The sequence below is a fragment of the Piliocolobus tephrosceles genome, chromosome 12 (genome assembly GCF_002776525.5).
Source record: "Piliocolobus tephrosceles isolate RC106 chromosome 12, ASM277652v3, whole genome shotgun sequence".
Classification (NCBI taxonomy): domain Eukaryota; kingdom Metazoa; phylum Chordata; class Mammalia; order Primates; family Cercopithecidae; genus Piliocolobus; species Piliocolobus tephrosceles.
Window position 1 is genome coordinate 73,097,200 of NC_045445.1, and position 26,223 is coordinate 73,123,422.

The 26,223-nt window shown below is 38.5% G+C and overlaps 1 protein-coding gene across 2 annotated transcripts in view; it reads left to right on the top strand.

Annotated features, from left to right (window-relative positions):
• Positions 1-6,583: 6,583 nt before the first annotated feature.
• The window catches only part of BRWD3 (bromodomain and WD repeat domain containing 3), a 136,410-nt gene continuing 116,770 nt past the window's right edge, over positions 6,584-26,223 (top strand). The window contains exons 1-6 of one of the 2 annotated variants that reach the window (XM_023202831.2): positions 6,584-6,998; positions 7,134-7,192; positions 7,400-7,429; positions 7,843-7,902; positions 22,599-22,749; positions 24,423-24,521. In XM_023202831.2, coding sequence (XP_023058599.1) covers positions 6,968-6,998; positions 7,134-7,192; positions 7,400-7,429; positions 7,843-7,902; positions 22,599-22,749; positions 24,423-24,521 — 430 coding nt within the window. In that variant the 5' untranslated portion in view covers positions 6,584-6,967. The remainder of the gene's footprint in view (positions 6,999-7,133; positions 7,193-7,399; positions 7,430-7,842; positions 7,903-22,598; positions 22,750-24,422; positions 24,522-26,223) is intronic. The other variant, XM_023202832.1, reaches the window with a different exon arrangement.

Sequence of the window (26,223 nt, forward strand, 5' to 3'; positions counted from 1 at the left end):
CCATTATTTCTTTATTTTTTTCTGCTTCCTTCTCTTTCTTTCCTTCTAATAGTCCCCTTACACATATGTTGGTGCATATAATGTCCCATAATTCTCTGAGGCCCTCTTCATTTTCCTTCATTCTTGTTTTTTCTGCTCTTTAGAGTTAATATGCTCTATTAATCTGTAATCAAGTTTGTTAATTCTTTATTCTCCCAGTTCAAATGGACACTTGTTCCCTCTAGTGAGTTTTTCATTTCAATTATTGTTCTTTTGAACCCCAGAATCTCTATTTCATTTTTAAAAATATTTCCTCTTTTTATTTATATTCTCTGTTTGATTTGACATTAACATCACACCTTCTTTCATTTCTTTAATACTAGTTTCCTTTAGTCCTTCAAATATATTTATCATGGTTACTTTGAAGACTTTGTCTACTAAATCTGACATCTGGTAATTTTCATAGGCAGTTTCTGTTGCCTGCTCTTTTGGCAGTGTACAGTTTATATTTTCCTGTTTATTTGCATGCCTCAAAGTTTTTTGTTAGAAACTAGATATTTTAGATAACATATTATAGCAACCCTGGGTACTTGTTCTTCCCACTGCAGGTCTTATTATTTTTGTGTGCTTATTAACTTCATTGTGTGAAACTGCTGATGTTGTTGGTCAGGGGGTACAGCCTTGGGTAGGCACATAACCCTGGGATAACACTGATTTTGGCAGGGCTCCCTTTAACTGCCTCTTTCCCGACCACAGCCAGCTCTTATATCACTCTAATTAGCTGCTGATTGCTGTTTTGTTTTCGACAATACCCTGGGGCATAAATTGCGTCACAGACTGATCCAATCATATTTGGGCATCTTAGTAGGAATATTTTCTTAGGTTAGTGTTTAGGACTTGCTCTGACTCTTGGAGGACTCTTTCTTGCTGCCTTTTCCTTCTGTCTTCTCTCCAGCAAACTGGCTGGCCTACAGTTTAGCCTATAATTTTAATAAATTTATCAGTTTTTCCCCAATTTTATTTCCTTCTTTGTTCTTAACAGCACCCTTAGGCTTGAATTTTTCCACACTCAGTTGCAAATAAAGTCAGTTATTTTAGGGAGAGATTCAGATCTCTCTCTTTTAAGGCCTACCTTTCCCTTAGGGCAGAATCTCCGAGCCACAATTCTGGTCCTGGAGATTGGAACAATGGCACAATTCTCTCTGATATCTCTGCTTGAGAATATGAGTGCTTGGTGGAGGAAGAAGACAATAGCCCTAAATCTCTTTAGCTTGCCTCTCTTAGAATACATCTACTGCTCCTTAATCCAGGGCCAGGGAGATTGATGCCCTAGTATGCTCAGTACCACCAACGCCCAAGATCTAGCTTTGTCCTATGGTTATGGGCAGGGTGGAAAAAAGGAGCCACCACCTCTTGGCCATACTAAACCAGAACTTAGCCTCAGCAACAGGTAATTGGGGGAAGCATGAGAAATGGTGATGTCCTGCTCCTCCTAGGAAGATAGCCCTCTAACTGAGATCTAGGAGGAATAAGGAGTCTTGTATTTTTGGATGTTTCAGTCTAGAGTAGAGCTCCCCTCTTCACTGGACTGGGAGGCAGGGTTGGAAGAGTGGGTTTTGGTTCATTTACCACAAACTTCCACTGTTCTTAAAATTTTAGTAGCTTTTTCTTGAATAAATGATTTTTCATTTGTTTAATGTCATTAGAAACATTTCCAGAGACTTTAGATGGTTGTTTATATAATTTTCACCAGTTTCACTGTGAGCTGGTTCACAAAGTACCTCAGGCTGCATGACAGAAGTGGCATGTATCAATTTACATGTAATGTTAGTATTGATGTAGGTGGAATTATATCTATATTAATTTGTTTTTGACATCTCATGTCTTTTTTTATTCTATTCCTCCTTTCCTGCTTTCTTTGGTACTAAGTAAATATTTCCTAGTAAAATTTTTGATTTTTTTCACTATATTTAAAAAATTTTCTTAGTGGTTGCTCTATGGTTTGCCATAGGCTTCTTAGCTTATCAGAATATACTTCATTTTTTAAAATTTAATTTAATTTTTTTTAGAGATAAGGTCTTGCTCTTTTTCCCAGAGGTGGAGTGCAGTGGTGCAATCACAGCTCACTGCAACCTCAAAATCCTGGGCTCAAGTCATCTTCCCACCTTAGCCTCCTGAGTAGCTGGACCTACTGGCGTATGCCACCACACCTCACTATTTTTTGTTTTTCTTTGCAGAGACAGGCTTCTCATTATGTTGCTTAGGCTGGTCTCAAACTTCTAGCCTCAAGCGATCCTCCCACCTTGGCCTCCCAAAGCACTGGGATTACAGGTATGAGGCACCATGCCCAGCCTTATACTTCATATTTCTATTATCTCTTTTGAGGTATACAAATGCTACTCTTTTATAGCTCTATTCCCTCTTGTCTCTTTTTTCCATTATTATTCATATTACATCCATCCAATATGTTAAAATATGTTAATATATTATGATGCATGTAACATATTAAACATAAGAATACATTATTTTAATTATTACTCTACATAATTTTTTTACAAAGCTGAGATAATAAAAGGAAGCAACTATTTACTTACAGTTATATTAATCTTATTGATTTAACACTTCTGTTCTTCCATCTCAGTATTTCCTACCATTTTTCTTTTCTCCTGACTTCCTAGGAAGAACCATTAAGTTTTTAACATTTATATTCCATTAGAATGTGATTTTTTTTTTTTTTTAATTTGAGATAGAGTCTCACTCTGTTGCCCAGGCTGGAGTGCAGTGGTGCGATCTTGGCTCACTGCAATCTCCGCCCCCTGGGTTTAAGCAATTCTTGATTCTCATGCCTCAGCCTCCTGAGTAGCTGGGATTACAGGAGTGCACTACCATATCCGGCTAAGTTTTGTATTTTTAGTAGAGACGGGGTTTTGCTATGTTGACCAGGCTGGTCGTGAACTCCTGGCCTCAAGTGATCTGCTCGCCTTGGCATCCCAAAGTGCTGGGATTACAGGCATGAGCCACTGAACCCGGCTTAAAATATGTTTTTTAAAGACCAAAGTAAAATAAAAATGTGTTGGTGGATTGAATTGTGTCCTCCCAAAAGATGTCCATGTCCTAACTCCAGTAATCGTGAATATGATCTTACTTAGAAATAGGGTCTTTGTGGGTGTAATTAAGTTAGGGTTCTGGAGATGAGATCATCCCGGATTAAGGGTGAGCCTGAAATCCAATGACTTATAAGAAAAGGGAGAGGAAGATTTGACATGCCATATGAAACAAGGCTTTAAGAAGGTGGAAGAGGTCATTAGAATTATGCTCTCACAAACCAAGGAATGCCAGGAGCCACCAGAAGCTGGAAGAAGCAAAGATTCTCCCCTAGAGCATGGTCTTGGCAAACACCTTGATTTTGGACTTCTGGCCTCTAGAACTGTGAGAGAACACATTTCTGTTGTTTTAAGCCACCCAGTTTGTAATAACTTGTTATGGCAGTCCTAGAAAACTAGTATACCTACCAAGTAAACACTCCAGATTTATCTTCTACGTAAATCAATTTTGGCTTCAGTTTATAAAAATTTTCCTCCCTGTCCATGTAAGACTTTGGCCACAGGGTTTAGAGCAGTGATTCTAATTGTTACAAAATACTTCAAACATTAGTCCTCATTTATTAGTATTGATCTTGAACAACAAACAAACACATTTCATGGGAACACACACATTTCAATAACTTTCCTATTCCCTATCTAGGCATTACAATCAAGAAAGTAGCAGGGAAGTTGTGCCAGTTCATCAATTTGTTGCTTATCATCTCCAAATTCACCATTATTGACTGCTCTGTGAAAATGGATCTGAGCCATTTAAGTATTTTTCCTTTTGTCAGCTGGCACTGAAGTTTTTCCAGTAGAGGAAACTGGAAAGATGGTGCAGAAAGAAAAGGTTTTGCTCCCTGCTTCTGGCCGGCTTACTGGGTAGGGTGTTCCTGCAGCTTGTGCAGCTCTCTCCAGTGGCTGGCTTCTGTGCTGCAGTTTTGGCAGCATCAGGCAGCTTCCCCTGGCACCCTCCCTCTTGCAGTTTTTGTAGTAAAGTTCCTCTGCTGAAATACTTCCCTATGAACATCCTTCTCGGCACTCTAGCAGGCTAATTGCAGAGGGTGGGTTTCCAGCAAGTTCTAGAATGCAGAGTTCCAGTAATTTCCAGAGGTTGGAGTTTCAGCAAGTTCTGCCTGTAAGGCAATACAGAATCTTCCGGCCGTAGAGTGAGTCTCCACTGGCTGTGTTCTCTCCAAGAAGGTCTGGATCTCAGCTAAGGGCAGAGAGTAAGCGTGGAGGGTGCTTCATCTCAGTTCCGGGGGTAGTGGCTATCGTATCTACTATTATATACCTGCTATATTTATCGTATTTAGAGTTCTCTTTACTTCTTGCTAGCTAAGCCCTCATCATTCCAATTTCTTGTTATCATTAATAATTATTTATCCTAAACTTCCCTTATTCAAATGATCATGGGCTTTTCCCCTCCTGATTGAACTCAGACTGATACAGAGGCGATCATGGAATAACTGCCACATAAATTGTGAAAGAGTACACAAATATATTTTCACATGAATTTTATAACAATTCCTTGAAGTAGACATGGCAGGTACTATTTATTATTCACATTTTACAGGTGAGGAATGAGGTTCACAGGCTGTGAGTGAACCAAAGTCATAGTCATTTTTATCATTTGTAAAATGAGAATAACAATCGAACCTGTCTCCTAGGGTCATTGTAAAGATTAAATGAGGTAAGCACGTAAAAGTGCTTAGGAGATGATAATGGCTTGTTAAGTGTTAACTGTTATATACAGGTCAAACATCCCTAATCTAAAAATCCAAAATTCAAAATGCTCCAAAATCCAAAATTTTTGAGTGCCAACATGATGACACAAATGGAAAATTCCACATCTGACCTCAAGTGGAGAATCACAGTCAAAAGGCAGTCAGGACTTTGTTTCATGCACAAAGTTATTGAAAATATTATATAAAATTATCTTCAGTCTTTGTGTATAAGGTATAAATGAAACAAATAAAATTCACATTTAGACTTGCGTCCTATAGCTGAAATATCTCATTATGTATATGCAAATATCCCAAAATCTGAAAAAGTCCAAAATCCAAAGTATTTCTGGTCCCAAGCACTTTGGATAAGGAACACTCAACCTGTACATTATACTTGAACTATAAAAGTATTCAGTCTGGTATTCTGCCAAACTACTTGCAATAAGTTGTCTGGGTCTCATGTATCTTTTTGTATTATTTTGTTTTACCAATTATTCGTATTTGTTTTGTCAAGTTGCATAGCAATAACAACCAAAGATAAGCCTACCACTTCACAATTACCTCCTGTGGTTATTGCTTTCTGAGAAAAAAAAAAAAAAAAATTACAAGTGAGAGCTAATCAACCTAGGCTAAGTTTGGTCAGCTTAGAAATTCAAGGCCCACTGTGGTCAATGACAGAGCTCTGAGTGAGGAAACCCAATTCCCAAGAATATAGTCCTAAATTTAGATGAACCTTCAAATTGGAATATTTCAGTGTAAATAATACATGCAACTTAAAATGCATTTCTAGTCTCATCAGGTTTAGGTGAGGGAGTGCAGTGAGGACAGGATGTTAAGGGAAAGTAGGGAAGAAAAGGACCTAGTTTACTAATCTGTGTCAATTATCATACCAACCCCTTTGATCACTGAAGATTTCAGCAACCAAATACTGAAAGTCAGTGCGGTACCAAGAGTTGAGGTTATATATTAAACAGTGTAGTCCTGAACTTGTAGAAAACTATTGATACCTTGCATAGAGATAGGCAATAATACATAAAGATTATTGAAAACTCTTGGTTAAAGTACTTCAGTAGTATTTGAAAACACAATAGGAAATTACCCTGTAGGAATGGGATAGATACGGCACGTGTTAAACTTTCAGAACGGGGAACATGCTTCACGGCTGATTGCAAATTTCTCATGCAATATTTGTCAGAATCCGGGAGCATTTTAAGTGGTCTTCTAACAATATAAGCCCCGCATTTTGGACTGGTAAGTACAACATTTTCATTTGGTTACTACTACTACTACTACTACTACTTTTAAACAGAAACAAGTCACGACCAAATAGCGACTTTTATCCTCTCCCAGGCATAAAACCCTTTAGCCAGCTAGCCGCCTTTCCACAGGGTAGAGTGTCAACAAACAAATAAAACCGCTTGGGTGCCGGGAGGAAAAACGGGAAAGGAGTTGAGTCAAAACACCTTCTCTCAAGTTCCTCAGGATCAACCCAGGGGGAAGGGTCTTCCACCGGAAAGGGCCGGATTGCCTTCACAGGAAGGGCAAGTCACTCCGGAGCTCGCAGACGCGAATGCCACCACAGAGTTCCAAGACGGCTGCCAGAGCGTCGGCCGTCAGTTAGCACCTCCCCCTCTTTCCCAGAGCTGTAGCTAAGCAACCATCGGGCTCCGGGAGAGTCTAGGCTCGGCTGCTGTATTAGTGCCTCTAGCGGGGAACTATGAGCGCTGCAAAACCCTATCACCATTTTTACCCTCCCCTCTCTCCACCCCCTTTGCCCCCGCCCACCTCTTCGCCACTTCGGCTCCTCCCTCTTCTTCTCGCTCCGTCTATTTCTCTCTCTCTCTCCCCGCCCCCCCCCGCGTCTCTCTCTCTCTCTCTCTCTCTCTCTTTCTCTCTCTGTACTCTCTCTCTCTTCTCTCTCTCTGTCTCTCTCACTCACTCTCTCCCTCTCCCTCTCCTCTCTCTCCTTCCTCCTCCGCCTCCTCAGCTCTTGGGCTAGAATATCTATGGGTCGAAACGTGATGCGATGAATTCGAGAGAGAGCGAAACTAGGACGAGGAGTGCGGCGGAAGCGGCGGGACTCCCGGGCATGGGGGCTTCACCACAATAGAGGCAGCGCCCCCACCCGCCCCCGCCAGCCCCTCCGGAGCGAAGCCCCCAAACCCCCTCGGGAAAAGGATGGCGGCGGCACCTACCCAGATCGAAGCCGGTGGGTAGCTGTGTCGGGGGGTGGGGGGTGCTAAGGGAATGGGGGCTTAGCGCGAAGGCTGTCAGTTTCTTTTGAAAAAGCTTCTATTTCTCTTCTCTTCATCCCTCTCAACCTCTTTTCCCCCTTCTTCCCCAGAGCTGTATTACCTGATCGCTAGGTTCTTGCAGTCTGGACCCTGCAACAAATCCGCTCAGGTAAGGGGAAGAAAGAGATCTGGGAGTCGTGGTGAATGGTCCCAGTGGGGAAATCGAGGCAGCGGGACGAGCAGTTCCGCTGAGGGTGAGGGATAGGCCGGCCTTGACTAGTCAAACAGTCAGCGGCTGGGCTTTAAGTGTGGAGGGAGGGAGGAATGGGTTGTTGGCCCGAGCTGCTCCTCATATCTGTGTTTCCCTTTTGCTCAGGTGCTAGTGCAGGAGCTCGAGGAGCATCAGGTACGGAGCCCCTTCGGGAAGGGTGGGGAGGGTTGAGGTGAGACTGGAGGAAGGGGAGGGCAAGTCAGGGGCGGAAGACTGGCCAGGATAGAGGCTTCGATCTGGGTACCCGTTGCTGTTGTCACCGGGGTGAATTGGCTTCTTCTCTCAAAAGGGGCAGACAACGCTGGGGTCTTAACTCGTCTCCGCTTTATGCTTGTGGGAGGCGGTTTTTCAGGATTTCCTTCTCCGCGGTCCCCCTTCCCCCCCCATATACTCGTCTAGTTCTGAGCCAATAGCTATCAGGCCGAGAGAAATAAAGACGCTAAAGTGTTGAGGACTGGGACACAGGTTGGGTCCAGTTGATGGGGAGCGGAGGCTTTTCCTTCATCATTTGCCCCCCCCTTCCCCCTTTCTTTTCGTCCGGCCCCCAGCTGATTCCGCGCCGCTTAGATTGGGAGGGGAAAGAGCACCGAAGAAGCTTCGAGGATCTGGTGAGTAAAGTTTTCATTTCAACTTAACCTAACTCTTTCACCACTCCCTCCCCACCTTGTACCCCCAACCCGCTCCCCACCTCTCAGTCGACGAGGTTCTAGAGCTCGGTGCAGAGCCAAAGAACGACTGCCCCTTCCCCCATCCCTGCTAGTCGGAAAAAGGGTACTTTGCCCTCCCCTTGGCCCTGCTTGTTTCCACCGGAAAACTTTGAAGAATGTGAGTTGATTATCAGAGGTGCTGTGTTGTGGATTATGAATATGTTACAAACATTGGGGAAGGCCCATTGTAGGCGGAAAAGGGAGAGAAACCAAGGGGTTATCTTGGGGCACGTACTAAGGTCTGACGCTGGCCAATGACAGCGTTGGTAACAGCCCGGAGTTCCGGATTAGTGGAAGAAAACTGGTTTCTGGTTGGTCCTGGCCTGAAATACGGGAACTAAGGCCAGGCTTGGTCTTTTTTGGGGGGGGGGGGGGGGGGGGGGGGGGGCGGGGGAGGAAGGGGCTCTGGAGGGGAATTGACGGACCAGGGATTAGGAAAAACGACATAATTAAAAATAATAAGGAACGTCAAGCCAATTTCAAATTTTGCCGGTTAGGTGATGGTCTACTGAGTAAAAGCATAATCGTTATGTATCTCTGATTTTATAAGCTCATTCAATCACCAGTTAAGTCGCATTTTCATAGACCCGTTTTCACTAAATAAAAACTGAGTTATCACTTTTTGAGAATTGGTGAAACACGATTTTGGGTTTACAGGGAGACAACAATGGACATATTTGAAAACGGAATATACTTTAGTGAAGGACCAAAGGCATTGGATTGTCTGCGTTTTTTCTTCTGCAAATATAATTCATAGTATAAATATACTTTGTATTCAGCATTGACACACAAAAACAGGTGATCCTTTTTATTTTGCGGGGGAGGTTCCCTTGTGTTAGCTGCTGCCACAGTGCATTGGAGGGTAGTGAAAGGAGAAAGGAATGATGTTACTAAAATCTAAATTCAGCTATCTTTCCTTCAAATAAGATCAAGTGGAGGAAAATCGGACAAAGTTAAAGAAAGTTGGAGGTGTATGGTAGACTCTAAATATAAATGATTTAAAATTTGCTTGCAGTAAGACTATGTTTAAATTGCTTTAGTGTTCATTTTGTTATTTTTGTTTATATTATAACAGTGAGGCCACATTTTTATAAAGTCTACCGATTGTATAGTTTTCTTATATTTTGCAAGTCACAGAAAATGGTATAATTGTGATAAGGGTAAACTCGACCATCTGTACTATTATTAGTAACAATTTCTCAGATGGAGAAAAATTAGTTTTGAAAAACTTCATGTACTGCCAGGTTAATTTGTAGTCAGTCTTTCTGTTGGACTTAAGTCTTTCCCTCCCCCTAAAAGAGGCAAAAACAACAATGCCTACTAATATGTTTTAACACTTAATGACTGATATAGGTTTTTGTATATAGTTTCAATACTGAGGTGTACTGAAAATATTTTCCTTTACATTTGTCCCTCTCACAGCCTATATGTGTTTTTTAAAGCAAGTGACAAAGGAGATTAAAAGGAAAAAGCTTTTTTGAAACTAACTTGACGGTGATAAAAAGGAAATGAAAATCAAAGTAATTAAAAAATAGAGACTCCTGAGCAAAAAAACCCCAACCACCCAGTTTACTAGACTTTTCCTCATATTGTAAACATATATTTTTACATAATTGTGATCAGTGTCCATTTTATGCTTCATATCTTTCTTAACATTGAAAAATGTACTTGTGTATGTGAATAGTCGTCTTTATTTTAATGGTAAGAAAAAATTCAGTTGTATTTAAGGTACTATATAATTTGAACCAAGCTTCCAGCTGAGCATTTGAGCTGCTTCCAGATTTTTGCTACTTCCAGATTTTTACTAATAACTTTACATAGTTAGGTGGTCTTTTTCTGCTTTTCACGTTCTCCCCTATCCCTTCTGCCCCCTGTTATTTTCCTGGACTTTATTCCCTAAAGTGGAGTTACCAGGTCAAAGGGTCTCATGAGTTTTATAGCTCTTGTCATATATTGTTTGCTCTCCAGAAGATTGTACTAATTTATAATGTCATAATCTAGGTATTTAGAGTGAGTTTTTTAATAGTTTTAAATCATTCGGTTTCTTTAATATTTAATAGATGTCAATAGCTCTTGGTTGACTTAGGTAGCTTTTTTTCATTACTAGTGAGGCTTAACCTTTAAGGAATTAAAAAAAATTGTTAATTCTTACATATACTCAATTTTAATCTATCTTTTAAATATTTTCTGTTTTTATATTTTCTTATTTTTTTATGTACACAGAGTTTCTTCTGTTGTTTGAACATTATAGTTTAGATACTATGGTTTTCTTTTACCTATCTGTTCTCTACCTATGGACTTCTTTGTAAGGGAAGATGGGCAGGGTTGAGTGATGATTTGAACAGACGTGTAGTGGCTGAGAAGGGAATGTGCAGTGTTGGTTTGACTGTTAGTTTTGTCAGTAATATTGTTGATTAAAATTATTTCACATCTGACCTGATTTTGAGTGGCTTCTTTGTAGAAGAGATGGGATACTTTTTCTTGGGGTAGGTTTTTTTTTTTTGGATGGAGTCTTGCTCTATCACCAGGCTGGAGTGCAGTGTCGGGATCTTGGCTCACTGCAACCTCCGCCTTCCAGGTTCAAGCGATTCTCCTGCTTCAGCCTCCCAAGTAGCTGGAACTACAGGTGCGCGCCACCATGCCCAGCTAATTTTTGTATTTTTTAGTAGAGACGGGATTTCACCATGTTGGCCAGGATGGTCTTGATTTCTTGACCTCACGATCCGTCCACCTTGGCCACCTCAGCATCCCAAAATGCTAGGATTACAGGCGTGAGCCACCGTGCCCCGCCTGGGGTAGGTATTTTTTAAATTGCCATTGGAATGATGGATTTATAAAGTGTGGTCCTTGATTTAGCTGCATGTTTTGGATTGAAATTTAGGGCAAAATATTAATAAATAGTATCATCTTGATTTACCTGGAATACATTATATAACAGTACTACAAACTTAAGGTGTATTGAGGTATGAAAAGGAAAGAAGACAAATGTACAATGAAGTGTTAACTAGGATATCAACATAGTAAATTGGGGTTGCATGGCCACGTATACTGCATATATGAGACAAAAATCCTGCCTTTTTGTTCATATGTGTACTTGCATTTGAACTGATTGTCATTAATGCTTAACTTAATTTATCTGGAATAATATTAAGGTAATGATAAATTGGATTTCTTCAACATTTCATTACTGTTAGTAGTAGTAATGAAATCCTTACCTTCTGTTTTCTGAAACAATCATCTGATTCAGTGTTTACACTAAATTACATATTCTAGAAATCCTTGCCTTCTGTTTTCTGAAACGGTCATCTGATTTAGTGTTTAATGTTTTACTCGTAATTTTGAACACAAAGGAAGGTGGTTTTTTCTTAAAGCTGCTGGCAGTTAAGTATTGACGTATCCTGATCTGAAATGTCATTTTAAAAAGAATCTGTACATGAAGCTTCTTGGTCAGTTTATGTTGAACTGTAAGGTTTTTGAATATGGCATTTAAAATATAACACTCTCAATTTTCCAGAATTTTAAGTAATAATAGAGGGAGAATTTTGAAGTTGTGATTGTTTCTGAATTTTGATCTGGGCACTTTATTTTCTGCTTCCTAGTTGGCTGTTACCACATAATAGAATTAGATTTGCTTCTTGCAATTCATCTTAAGGTAGATAATTTGGATAATACAGACGTCCTTTCATTTGTGGTGACCCTATTGAGTTGTTGGCTAATTTATTGCTTCCTCCTTGGAGCATTATTGGGGACAACAGAGTAATCAGGGTTGTGTGTGTTTAAATGAACAGTTCTTGTTAATCTGTAAGTTTTATATATTGAAATGGTGATTTGGAAACTTTTTAAAAACTACAAAGATTTTAAAATCATTTTTAGGAGACTCCTGTCTTAAGATTGAACCAGGGCCTGGTGTGGTGGCTCATGCCTATAATCCCAGCACTTTGAGAGGCTGAGGCAGGCGGATCACTTGAGGTCAGGAGTTCAAGACCAGCCTGGCTAACATGGCGAAACCTCGTTTCTACTAAAAGTACAAACATTAGCCGGGTGTGGTAGCTCATGTCTGTAAATCCAGCCACTCAGGAGGCTGAGGCATGAGAATCGCTTGAGCCCTGGAAGCAGAGGTCGCAGTGAGCTGGAATCGCACCACTGCACTCCAGCCTGGGTGACTGAGTGAGACTCTGTCCGAAAAAAAAAAAAAGAAAAAAAGAAAAAGACTGAACCAAAGTTATAAATATGTTTAGGTGTGGTATATAGTTTTACATTTATTTCGCATTTTCATCTATAAAACTGAAAGCACCAGTTAGTGCTTACATTTGGAATGACATAAATTGTATTACCCTCATTTTATATGCAAAATACTAGAAGTAATTTTATGCTTTTAATGAAAAAACTTTTATAAAGATTATGTTTGTTATTGTCCTTAAAAAGTATACATACATCTAGGATTATATGTTGTTGTAAGAACTTGCATCTGCATATAACACATTCAAGTTCAAAAGTGTTTTCACATTATCTCATTTGATCCTCACCAACTACTTTAAAACACTGTATTTAAATTCCAGATATACGTGTATTCTTTTCTTAAGCAGCTGTTTTTCTCCAACTACTAATAATATATTAAATTGTCAATGAGAACAGCAGAATGATCTTTGAGTGCTGGTAGCATAGTTATTGCATCTATAAGTGTGGAAGCAGTTTAAGCATGTGTGATTTATTAACTGCCATGTGGATATAGCCATAGTTAGGAAGAATAGGATGCATCATGGGATATCAAAAAGCATTCTCTGCTCAACCCCAGTGCAGTGTATTGTGCATATAATGCTAACTGATAGGTATTATGACAGATAGAGGTCAATATCTGGAAATCGGTATTCTTGACTACTCCTGATTACTGACTTGCTTGAGCCACCACGTGCTTTCTGAAATATGTTGGCTTTAGCTATGTGTCTAGATTGATCCTTGGCATTTTTTTTTTTTTTCCACATATGGGCTCTAAGGAACGTACTTTCAATGATTTAAAATCCTTTTGGAGATTTATCATTAATCTTAGGATAACTGGTATCTCAGTACAAATGAGATATTGTGAAAGTGAAGAGAGCTGGTGTTAGGGACTAATACTTTGGATTCAGTGAATTTGCCTTAATGAAATTTTGCCCTGAGCATCTTTGTCACATTTGAATATTACTTTTAGTTCCTGTGTTTTTTTGCTTTACTACTGATGTTGATTACTGATTGATTAATGAACACTTTCCTTTTGGTAGGCAGCAAAATAGTATTCTAAAAAGGCAGTTTAGTGTTTATGTCATAATTTAGAGATGATCTTGCTTGACATTTCTTACATGGGATTTTGTGAGTAGTAGAAAAGACCCTAATATTTAGTATTTAGTAAATATTTAGTATTTACTTGTTGAGTGACCCTAGGGAAATTACTTAAGCTCTCAGAGATTGAATTTCCTCAATTATAAAATGAAAATTTCCCATTTGTTGTGGGGAACAAGTGAGTTAAAGGTGAAAGAATGTGTTTTGTTAATTGTAAAATGCTGTGCAAATGAATTGTTCGCTACATTTTAAAATTAGGATAGAGAGACCGAACAGCCAGCATGGAAATCTGGAGAACTATGACCCCAGGTCCCAGGTGTTGTATTTTCTTAGTTGATGAAATATCACCCCCTAATTTGCTTAATTTTTTAAATTTTATTTTTATTTTTTTAAGATGGAGTCTTGCTCTGTCGCCCAGGCTGGAGTGCAGTGGCGCGATCTTGGATCACTGCAACCTCCGCCTCCCAGGTACAAGTGATTCTCTTTCCTCAGCCTCCCGAGTAGCTGGGATTATAGGCGTGCACCACCAGGCCTGGGTAATTTTTGTATTTTCAGTAGAGATGGGGTTTCACCATGTTGTCCAAGGCCAACATTGAACTCCTGACCTCCAATGATCCACCCACCTCGACCTCCTAAAGGATTGCGATTACAGGCATGAGCCACCGTTCCTGGCCCTTAATATTTTTATAAAGTAAGGGGCATATAAAACAGTACTATAAAAAAAGAATATTTAAAATGTTAGTGTCAGAATTGAATTCAGAATGAGTGAGCTGTGTCTGTGTTAATTAACACAAACATGAATGTATGTCAAAAGATATTTAGTGTAATTTGCATTTTTTATGAATGCCATTGTAACACTGTTGTAGTACTCACTTTTTTTTTTAAACAAATGGGAAGTTTATTGTGAGTCTTTCAGATGTCTTATTGCAGGGATTCTCAACCCTTCTGATTGTATCCTGAATTTATTTTCTATATATTATTGAGATTTGTTTGTTTATTTATTTATTTATTTATTTGAGACAGTTTCGCTCTGTGACCCAGGCTGGAGTGAAGTGGCACTCACTGCAACCTCACTTCCCCGGCTCAAGCCTTTCTCCTGCCCTAGCTTCCAGAGTTGCTGGGATTATAGGCATGCACCACCACGCCCAGCTAATTTTTTGTATTTTTAGTAGACATGGGGTTTCATCATGTTGGCCAGGCTGGTCTTGAACTCCTGACCTCAAGTGATCAGCCCACTTAGGCCTCCCAAAGTGCTGGGATTACAGGCGTGAGCCACCACGCCTGGCCTATTTTCTCGTATTTTAAGTTACCCTGTTTAAGGTGTTTTCTCAGGAGTTCAAGACCAGCCTGGCTAAGATGGTGAAACCGTTTCTCTACTAAAAATATAGAAAATTAGCCGGGCTCAGTGACAGGCGCCTGTAATCTCAGCTACTCCAGAGGCTGAGGCAGGAGAATCCATTGAATTTGGAGGGTGGGGGTTGCAGTGAGCCGAGATCTGGCCACTGCCCTCCAGCCTGGGTGACAGAGTGAGACTCCGTCTCAAAAAAAAAAAAAGAAAAAAGATGTTTTCTCATGCCCTTTAGTATGTGCCATTGTGCTTTACAGTTAGCTGGATGTCAATTATTTGTTCAGTTTTCTTAACTTTTCTTAGAAGCATGGTGTATATATTTTTGGTTTATTTTATCTGCTAGTTGGTACTGAGTTCTTTTGTTAGACCTTTCTCTACTGAGCACCTACTAGAATGTGGGTGGGTCCCCTGTCCTTGTCTTAATTTCATCTGCCCTCAGGTTATAGTGCTTTTAAGTGCTTTCTTGAGATAGTATCACCCAGAGAATAATTGACCCTAGGAGGGTCGCTTCTGGTTGTCTCTTTCTTGAGGAAATCTTACAACTAATAAAAAGAAAAAGAAATGCTATGCATAATGATTAGCATTTTCAAAGGAGAGTGATAGGAAATTTTAACATTTTGTAAGCGCGACTAGAGAAAGGCCTGCCTGCTGTCTTCTTTTTTTTTTTTCCCTGCCCGGTTTTTCACTTCTCTTTCAAATTCAGCAACCATTAAAACACAGCATTTGATTTAGGTTATTGTAGACATGAAAAACAGAAAACCCAGTTAATTTTTTATGTTTTCTTCCAGTCTTGTTTTTTTTTTTTTTTTTTTTTGGTACAAGTATTTGTATTTTTTTTTTTTTTTTTTTTTTTTGAGACAGCATCTCGCTGTGTTACCCAGGCTGGAGTGCAATGGCTGGATCATGGCTCACTGCAGCCTTGACCTCCTGGGCTCAATTGATCCTCCCACCTCTTGGCCTCTGAGTAGCTGGGACTACAGGCGTGCACCATCATGCCTGGCTAATAATTTTATGTTTTGTAAAGACGGGGTCTCACTTTTTTTTGCCCAGGCTGGTCTTGATTTCTGGGGCTCAAGCGGTCCTCCTGGGATTACAGACCTGAGCCACTGTACCCTGGGGTTTTTCATTAAAAAAAAAAAAAAAAAGGCCTTCTTAATAAGTATATATTATGCACTAGCTACCATGCAAAATTTTATTGGATTGGGGTGCCTTTCTCTTTGTTTGGAATGCCCTCCTTTCCCTTTCTGTCTTGTGAACTTTTCATATATTTTTCAAGGGTGAAACTGGACATGAACCCTTAAACCTCTACGCAAAATTAGGTGTACCTTACTTTTTTGCTTCTTTAGTTCTCTGTACTGACCTCTGGGCACTTGCAGCTTTAATTTGTTTCTACTTACTATTTGGTTTGCTCCTCTGAGACTATGGGTTCCCTTAGGGCAGCGATTTAATCTTTCCATTGCTTTCCTATACTTTAAATGGCTGAATGAATGCATGAGTGAATGACTGTCTTTGTCCTAACGGAATTTTAGGAGATAGTTTTACAGATGAGGAAGTTCAGGCTCAGAGAGGCTAAGAAACTCTGCCTAAGGTCACATAAGTAGTAACTGGGGATGCTGCAAAGATTCAAATCAGTCTCTCTGCTAGATCATACTACCAAAAAAGAGTAACAGTTAGTAAATTGTAGAGCCTGAATAATCCAGGCTCTCAGACTTCAAAGTACCCTGCTTATCTCTGTAGTACACTTACATTGATATAAAGCTTTGCTGTATTTTTCAAAATCCATTTTGTTTTCTGTCTCTAAAGAGCAAAGTATTACGTGACTAACTTTTGTATATGCCTGTTCTGTCCTCTAAATGAATCAATCAATCCCAGGCAAAATGTTACATTTTACTTTTTGAGCATGCAATCCTAGTTTGCTTCTTCATTTAGCTTCTGTAGCCACAGTCTTGGAAAACAAATAGCTTATTCTCTGCTATAGTTGTTTTTTAGAGTTACTTGTCTGATACTATTATTTTTAAAAGCCAGGGTAAACAAATAGTTTTGGTGTTTGAAAATTAGTATTTCAAATGTAGCTCCTGGTGCAGTTCTGGCCTCCTGAGATTCGATACCTTTCACATTTTATTCAGTGCCCAGCTGGATTTCTTTTAACTAATTATGATGAATAGTATCATCTCAGTGAGTTTTCTGATTTTTCTCAGTTGTCATAATGATTCTGAAGTATGGTAATTCAGTTATTAGATTTGCTCTTTAGGTCAACCAGTCTAACTATCAAGAAGGTTTGTAATCTAGGGTTAATTTAATGTCTTTCAGTTTATTCAGATTTACAGTTCTCATTGCTTTGCAGCTTTGTGTTAATGGTCTCTATCATCAATTTTTCAACTGCCTTAAAGGGACAGTAGTAGAAAGAGCAGTGGGCAGAGAAACCCAGATTCCTGTCTTGTTTCATTGTAACAATTAAACAAGGCACTTTACTTCTGGATCTGTTCTCTCTTCTGTAAGGTGTGGGGTTAGGTTAATTATACGTAGGGATCCTTCCATTTCAGAGATTCTATAATTTAACTTTTAGTGCTGTTTTATAGAATAATACAGAATTTTGAATTATACTCTTAACAAAAACCTTTTTTGGAGAGATGGAGGTCTCACTAGGTTGCCCAGGATGGTCTGGAACTCCTGGCCTCAAGTGATCCTCCCGCCTCTGTCTCCCAAGTGCTGAGATTACAGGCGTGAGCCACCACACCCAGCCTCGTATTATACTCCGTTCCCCCCCCCCCCATATTATACACTTAAACTTTGTTTATAGAGAATGTTTTTCTTCTGCGGGCCTCAGAGCACTTAACTGTTCCGAGTTGGCCATTATATTCCAGAGAGATAAATGTAGTTAAATGACTGAAATTAGAATGTTTGAGCTTTAAACAAAAAGAGTGGTTTATAATATTAAGACATGAATTTTATAGGCCATTATATAACAATATAGATTTATTTAAAAATGTAAAAAAAAAAACTATTCAGGGTAGGTAAGAGTTCTTATGTCTGAAAAGATCACCTTTAAAAAGTTCCAGCTTTAATGAAAAGCAAATGGATTCAAGTAAGCAGTTAACTACCCTTATAAGACCTAAAGTTTGATTTAGAAGAAACATTTTAAGAACTACATTGATATAGTTTGGAAGCCTGCTAAAGTGGTTTGAAGGAGAAGCTAGCTATCATGTTTAAACTCAAAAGATTGTTATTGCCATTATTTTGATCGAATCTGTTTCTCTAGTGTTATAATCATATTTTATTTATTTATTTATTTATTTTTGAGGTGGAGTCTCGCTCTGTCGCTCAGTCTGGAGTGCAGTGGTGTGATCTTGGCTCACTGCAACTTCTGCCTCCCGGGTTCAAGTGATTCTCCTGCCTCAGCCTCCCGAGGAGCTGGGACTACAGGCGCCCACAACCATGCCCAGCTAATTTTTTTTATTTTTCGTAGAGACGGGGTTTCACCGTGTTAGCTAGGATGGTCTCGATCTTCTGACCCCGTGATCCACCCGCCTTGGCCTCCCAAAGTGCTGGGATTACAGGGGTGAACCACCGCGCCCAGCCATATAATCAGATTTTGATTGATTTTAGAGAAAATCAATCAGATTTTGATTGATTTTAGAGAAAATCAATCAGATTCTGATTGATTTTCATGTAACTGCTTAGAAATCAAGCAGTTTTCTGTTGTATAGAGTGAAAATCAAACTTGTTTATTGTACAAGTCTTTAAAGGGATAGTTAGGAGTAAATTGTATTTGCTGAATATATAGACCTCATTTATAACCATTAATGATCCTGTATTTTTGAATTATTATTGAATGATTGATAAAACTTTTTATATAATTAGCTGAAAATCAAGCATCATTGTTTCTATAAAATGAAATAGACACGGAGCTTAAGATACCAGTTTAAGATGTAACTCCAACAAATTTTCTTTCTATAGGAGGGTAATGCTAAAAATTCTAATTATGTAACTCCCATTTTCTGGATTGTATATGCTAAATATGTTATATTTCTAGGGTAGTTAAGTGAAGTTTTTATGTAACAACTGAATATCTTGAGTTGGTCCAGAGGATTAAAAAAAATAATTACCAGTAAAGATGTGAACTACTACTCTATGTAGAAGCCCTCTTACAGCATTTACTTGATGAAAAAATAATGGCTGATAACAGAAGCCCAGTTTATGTAAGACAGTTTTGGGAAAAAAGGCATAAGCTGTTATAGTTGTTAATATGCAGCACCTTCCAGATACATATTTTAAGGGTACTAATTATATTTGCATATAATCATATTTAGGAAATGCCTTAATGTGCAGGGTGTGAATTATAAACTAGGATTTTAGGATATCACTCTGTAGATGACAGGAAATGATTTATTCTTATTTTTATTTTTGTTTTTTTTGTAGAGATGAGGGTCCTGCTATGTTTACCAGGCTAGTCTCGAACTCCTAGCTTCAAGCAATCCTCCCTCCTCGGCCTCCCGAAGTGCTGGGATTACAGGCGTGAGCCACCGTTCCCAGCCATGAAGTATTTTTTAGATTGAATCATCAGCTGCATTGACTTTAATATTACCTCTATATTTTTTTTAAACATAGCTCTGTATAGTTATTTGCTTGGAAGAAAAACTAAGGATGTGAGAATTAATGGATAGAATTTACTTAATCCTCTGTCCTGATGCATAAACTAAACCCTGGAGAGGCAAATCTGAAATAATCTGATTACCATTCTTCCTGAGCATCATGACAGTTGCACAGGCTTCAATTATTTTGGTAGATTCAAATTGTTTTTTGAAGGAACTTACCAAAGATATATAGCAGGATATAATTTAAAACAAAAATAATCACGGGTGATACACTCATGTTACCAGAATTCTAAATACATGTTTGACTGTGGTTCTTTGACCTGTGTTTCCTAGGAAATCAAAACAGGCAGCCTGATATGAGAATTTGAGATTTTTCCTCCAGGAATTCTTACAATAACATTGATTAGGCTGGGCACAGTGGCTCACACCTGTAATCCCAGCACTTTGGGAGGCTGAAGCGGGCGGATCACGGGGTCAGGAGTTCGAGACCAGCCTGGACAGCATGGTGAAACCCCGTCTCTACTAAAAATACAGAAATTAGCTGGACATGGTGGCTTGCACCTGTAATCCCAGCTACTCTGGAGGCTGAGGCAGGAGAATCACTTGAACCCGGGAGGCGGAGGTTGCAGTGAGCCGAGATCACACCACTGTGTTCCAGCCTGGGTGACAGAGCGAGACTCCGACTCAAAAAAACAAAAACATTGATTATAGTTAGACTTTACTTTGATTTTTATTCACTTATTCAACAAATATTTATTTAGTCCTACTTTATGCCCAGCACTTTTTTGGGTGCTAGGAATACAGCATTGAAGAAAACACACAAAATATCTTCTCTCATGGTGATCGCCAGAGATGATTTAGAAAATTATTATTTTGTGTTTTATTGTTGTTCTTTTTTTTTTGGAGATAGGGTCACCCAGGGGCTGGAGTGTAGTGACAGGAACACAGCTCACTGCAGCCTTGACCTTGTGGGCTCAAGCAGTCCTTCCACTGCAGTCTCCGAGTGGCTGGGACTACAGGCGTGTCACCATGCCCAGCTACTTTTTTTTGTTGTTCTTTTTTTTTTTTTCACCTATTTTCATTCAGAGCCATAAGTTTTACATTTTTTGTAGGGATGAGATCTCACTATGTTGCCCAGGCTGATCTTGAACTGCAGGGCTCAAGTGATTCTCCTACCTTTGCCTCCCAAAGTACTGGGATTACAGGCATGAGCCACTGTTCCCAGCCCGTTGTTGTTCTTGATTGACCTGGTGGTAATACTATTGATGTGTGTCCTATTCAATGGGATATATACACACACACACACACACACACACGCATATGTATACATACATATACATATATACACATGCATGTATGGATACACATATATCTGTACATATATACATGCATATACATGTGAATATACATATATGTGTATATATGCCACTGAATATATATATACATATATGTGTATATATAGTATATATGTATATACATATGTGTATATATACACACACAATTATAGCACTTACAAAAATTGACATTGTAACCAGAAGTAGATTTTAGGACCTATTTCAAGATGAGGATGTAGATGTTTACTTTATCTAAAGATTTTTAATATTCTGGTTTTTTTGTTTATTGTTTTAACAATTAAGTATTTATGAAACACCTCAGGGATTTATACATTAGCTTAGATTAAAAATGCAACACAATTTTTGTTGTTTTATAGTTTCATTCTTATCTATATATGCTATCTAATGTCCAGAATTTTACTTGGTTTTTTAAAAACAAGTTTTTGTTTCAAGGAATTTTGGCTACATAGCTGAGTTATTTAAAGCATAGTATTTATAACATTGTTAGTTTTATACCCTTTTGGAAACAAGTTAACTTTAATAGGAAAAACAATTTTGCTTTATGGGTTGTGGGTTTGGTGCAAGCAATGCCTTTCACTTGTATTCTTATCATTTGTGTAGAATCTAGGTATTCTGATTTTGGATCAGTTCGTCACTACTGATTGAATCAAGTAATAGAGAGTTTACTCATCACCTGTGTGCTTTTTTGATTTTGGCATGTTGGTTGCTTTATAACACTTATTTCATAAGATTAACAGCTAAGCAAATGACTTTATCAAGACATTTAAATGTATATTAGAGTGCCATGCCATGTAAATGTTGTCATATCATTTAAATGTGCTTATTTTGTGACCGTTTCTTAAATTTGGTTAATTGTTAAATATTTAAAATTTTCGGGCCGGGCGCGGTGGCTCAAGCCTGCAATCCCAGCATTTTGGGAGGCCGAGACAGGAGGATCCCGAGGTCAGGAGATGGAGACCATCCTGGCTAACACGGTGAAACCCCGTCTCTACTAAAAAATACAAAAAACTAACCCGGCGCGGTGGCGGCCGCCTATAGTCCCAGCTACTCGGGAGGCTGAGGCAGGAGAATGGCGTGAACCCGGGAGGCGAAACTTGCAGTGAGCTGAGATTCGGCCACTGCACTCCAGCCTGGGCGACAGAGCGAGACTCCATCTCAAAAAAAAAAAAAAAAATTTCTCTTCTGATTCCATATGTATATGGAATACACACACACACACACACACACATATGTATTTTTGTTTGTTTGTTTTTGTTTTTTTTTTTTTTTAATCGAGGTCTTTCTCTCACCCAGGCTGGAGTGTGGTGGTTCAGTCTCGGCTCACTGCAACCTCTGCCTCTGGGGCTCAAGTGACCCTCTCACCTCAGCCTCCCAAATAGCTGAGACTACAGGTGCAGCCACCGTACCCAGCTAATTTTTGTATTTTTTGTAGAGATGGGGTTTTGTTGTATGGCTGAGGCTGGTATCAAACTCCTGAGCTCAAGCCATCCACCTGCCTTGGCCTCTAAAAGTGCTGGGATTATCTACCTGAGCTACTGCGCCCGGCTCTGATTCCATATTTTATTTATTTATTTTTTTTATTTCTTTTTTTGAGTCAGAGTCTTGCTCTGTTGCTCAGATGGGAGTGCAGTCGCACAATTTTGGCTCACTGCAACCTCCACCTACTGGGTTCAAGTGATTCTTCTGCCTCAGCCTCCTGAGTAACTGGGATTAGAGGTTCGCAGCAACAGGCCTGGCTAATGTTGTATTTTTAGTAGAGACGGAGTTTCACCATGTTGGCCAGTCTGGTCTCAAATTTCTGACCTCAAGTGATCGACCTGCCTCAGCCTCCCAAAGTTTTGGGATTACAGGCGTGAGCCATCATGCCCAGGCCTGATTCCATATTTTAAAACTGTACTTCGCTCTATAATAGAACAGTTTAGTAGTAGAATAGATTTATATTTTTAAACCAAATAAACGTGTTTTTCCTGTGTACTTTTTTAGGTGGCAGCAAATGCACACATTCCTCCAGACTACCTCCTTAAAATTTGTGAGAGAATTGGTCCTTTACTAGATAAAGAGATCCCTCAGAGTGTTCCTGGGGTACAGACATTATTAGGTGTCGGTCGGCAGTCTCTGCTACGGGATGCCAAAGGTGAGATTTTCAGAATTTAGAACTGTGATATCAGAGAAAGGAGTGGAGAGTAGCTTATTTTTAGGTTGAGTAAATGTTCCCATGCTTTTCTAAATACTAGTTTTTCTTATCTTGCCAATGTTGTTTTGTTTTCTTAGTGTACAAGTAAATTTTTAGAGACCTAAAAAGGAGTACTTTTGTGTAGAAGTGAATATATAGTGGTAAAGAATATAAAATACCTTTGTAATCATGGAATAGAGATCTCAAAGATTGCTGCTTTGATTAATACAGTGTAAATACTTAAAATATTCTTTCATTATAATGTTCTTATTCTTTATTAGTTTTGATAATGTCATCCTAATGATACTGTGCTTTTTGTAACAGGTAAATGAAAATTATATGTACAATTTTAATATTTGAACATATTTAAGCAAAAATATCAACCCATCAGTAATTTTTTTTTTTTTTTTTTGAGACGGTGTCTTACTCTGTCACCAGGCTGGAGTGCAGTGGTGTGATCTTGGCTCACTGCAACCTCTGCCTCCCAGGTTCAAGCAATTCTCCTGCCTCAGCCTCCCGAGTACCTGGGACTACAGTTGTGTGCCACCTTGCCCAGCTAATTTTTGTATTTTTAGTAGAGACAGGATTTCACTATGTTGACCAGGATGGTCTCAATCTCTTGACCTCGTGATCTGCCCGCCTTGGCCTCCCAAAGTGCTGGGATTACAGGCCTGAGTCACCACGCCTGGCTTCAGTAATTGTTAAATAAGCTTTTCTACTCTGCTCATTTTCAGTGTTTTACAGATGTTTCCCAAGCTTTACCTGGAACTTCAATATGTCAAACATATAAAGTGGTATTTGATAAACATAAACATGTAAAAGTAGGCATTAAAGATGTCTATTGGAGTAATAAATACTTAAGGTCTAGCCCATTTATTTCTATGTTTTGTTTAATTAGCATACTATTTTTAAAAATCCTAATTCTCCAAGATAAATAGTTGCGTAATGATACCAGATTTTAAGCATCACATTTTATAATTTAAGGAAATTCTTAATTGAGTTTATTTGGAAGCTTTCAAGAGAGCTTTTGGCTTTTTGTTTTGAAGCCAAGTTATTAGTAATAGTTAATATTTCCTTACATTTTTTGACCTAAGCATGAAAGAGAAAAAAACACAGCTATTTATAATCAGTTACCGTCTGATACGCAGTGCTCTTATCTGTTATGACACAACTGGCAAGTATTTCATAATACAAGCATGTACCCAAGTATAAATATGCCTGAATTTTCTCTGGCATACTTGTGCTATAGTTACATCCTTGCTTATACAGTTTTATATGAGTAGACGTGTAAGTCTAAAGATCAAAAAGAACTGATGTAAACTTTAAAGCTTATTAATCCGTGACATATTTATATAAGATTCAAATACGTGCATAAAAAAAGCTTTAGTTCAAGACTAGCTTAGAAATAAAGTATCCAGATGATATGTTTAGGTGTTGGTGTTTACCAGTTATAAATTTAGTTTATAACATGTTCAAATATATACCTATTATTTTCATTTTGGTTTAATAATTAAAAATGTATTCCAACAAATGAAATTAAAATCAGACATTTGCTTCTGAGACATGGGTTAAAAAAAAGAAAAAAAAAAAAAAACTGCTCAATTCCTTAGCTAACCTTTGTTCTTTTTGTATAGACTGTAAGAGTACACTATGGAATGGGTCTGCTTTTGCGGCTCTACATAGAGGCAGACCTCCAGAACTACCTGTAAATTATGTGAAACCTCCAAATGTGGGTGAGTAATATACTTGTGTGTTATAAACAGGTTGTTGATACTTTCCTTACTGAACTCAGTAGGAAGACAAAAATAGGTACCAAAATTAAATTGGAAGCATAAACAAACTGTTTACATTCCTGAGGAGTTTCATGGCTAGTCCAGATTTTTTAAACATTTTTACTTAAAGCACGTATAATGTTTTATAAAAGGTGATCTTTGTTTTCTTTATTTCATTTCATTTCACTTCTTTCTTAGCAGAAACTTTTTTTTAATATAGTATAGACGTTTTTAGCCATATGGTTGTCTATTTACATGTCTATGTGCTGAGTTTCCCAAACAAAAGTACATTATTTATATGTTATTTTCCAAAATTGTAATGATGTTATACATTTTTATATGTCGGTATTAAGACAAAAAGTCACCTTTCTTGGTTCCAGTTTAATGAAATTCACGTCTCATTCAAATTATTCTTGGGACATCTCTGGCCAGACCATTATGAAGAAATAATAGTAGTGGTTCCCAAAGAGATCTAGATACAAAACTATTTATATTAAAGTTCGCCCTCACAAAGTATGTGCAAAACCAAGGTGCTGGGTGAGTAATTGCTCCTCTGCTCCATTACTTTCTCACTCTTCTAAAAAATTACGTTATTTTATATAGTGTATAGTACCTACAGAACATGCGTAAAATTTGAAAGGGATGAATTTCAGATAGAAAAATATGAATACTTTTTAAAAAGGAATACTTCTTATACAATAAGCTTTGTAGTTTATCCTCAGAGGTTAAGTAAATTGAAGCTAGAAATATTTCTTAAGATGTTTTTAGACAAAATCATTGATTAGACATTCATAGGACTTATTCAGGGAAATTGGATACTCTGAAGTATATTGCTAAAAATACTCTTCCATAGGTTGGATGTTACTTGGAAAAGTTGAGTCTCATTGAACATGGTATTGCTAACTTTTTTTTTTCCTTTCAAGGGTAGTTTGTTTATCCACCAGAATTTTCCAGCTTTAGTCATAATTAATATATTGAATTGAGATAACTTTTGTTATTCATGCATTTACTTATTTTCAAAATACAATATTTTTAGCTATACTGTCAACATTATTTTGTTAGTGTGTTATACTTCGTGGGTCACATGTGAAATGCTGAAGAGCAACCATTACAGTATTAGGTTTACAGGCTTTCTTTATCCCTTCTTCCCTTCTCTCGCTTTTTTTTTCTTTCAGCTAAGCATATATATACTTTCAAACTTCTGCTGGTTTTGTAAAATAAACTGTTTACACGGATTGGAATCTGTTTGTTATTCTTTTAGTAATTGCTTAGGAATTGTCATGTCCCTGGCATTGATGCTTTTAAATTCATTTTAAATCTGGCATGTTATTTGGTGAGGAGCTTTTAGAACAGAGGCAATTCAATCATGATGTATTTTCACGTAGTACCTGGTACTCAAGATGCTTAAGTTTAAGTTATTTAGAATTCAAAGCCTGACAAAAACTCACTAAGATAGATATGAAATCATCTTTCCAGTTTGTGATTTGAGGCAGTTTTCTCTTTGTGGGTCATAGTTCTCCATAGCTACTTTCAAACCAGTCAGTTTTATAGGTTGCCAATCTAAACAGGCCGGGCGCGGTGGCTCAAGCCTGTAATCCCAGCACTTTGGGAGGCCGAGACGGGCGGATCACGAGGTCAGGAGATCGAGACCATCCTGGCTAAC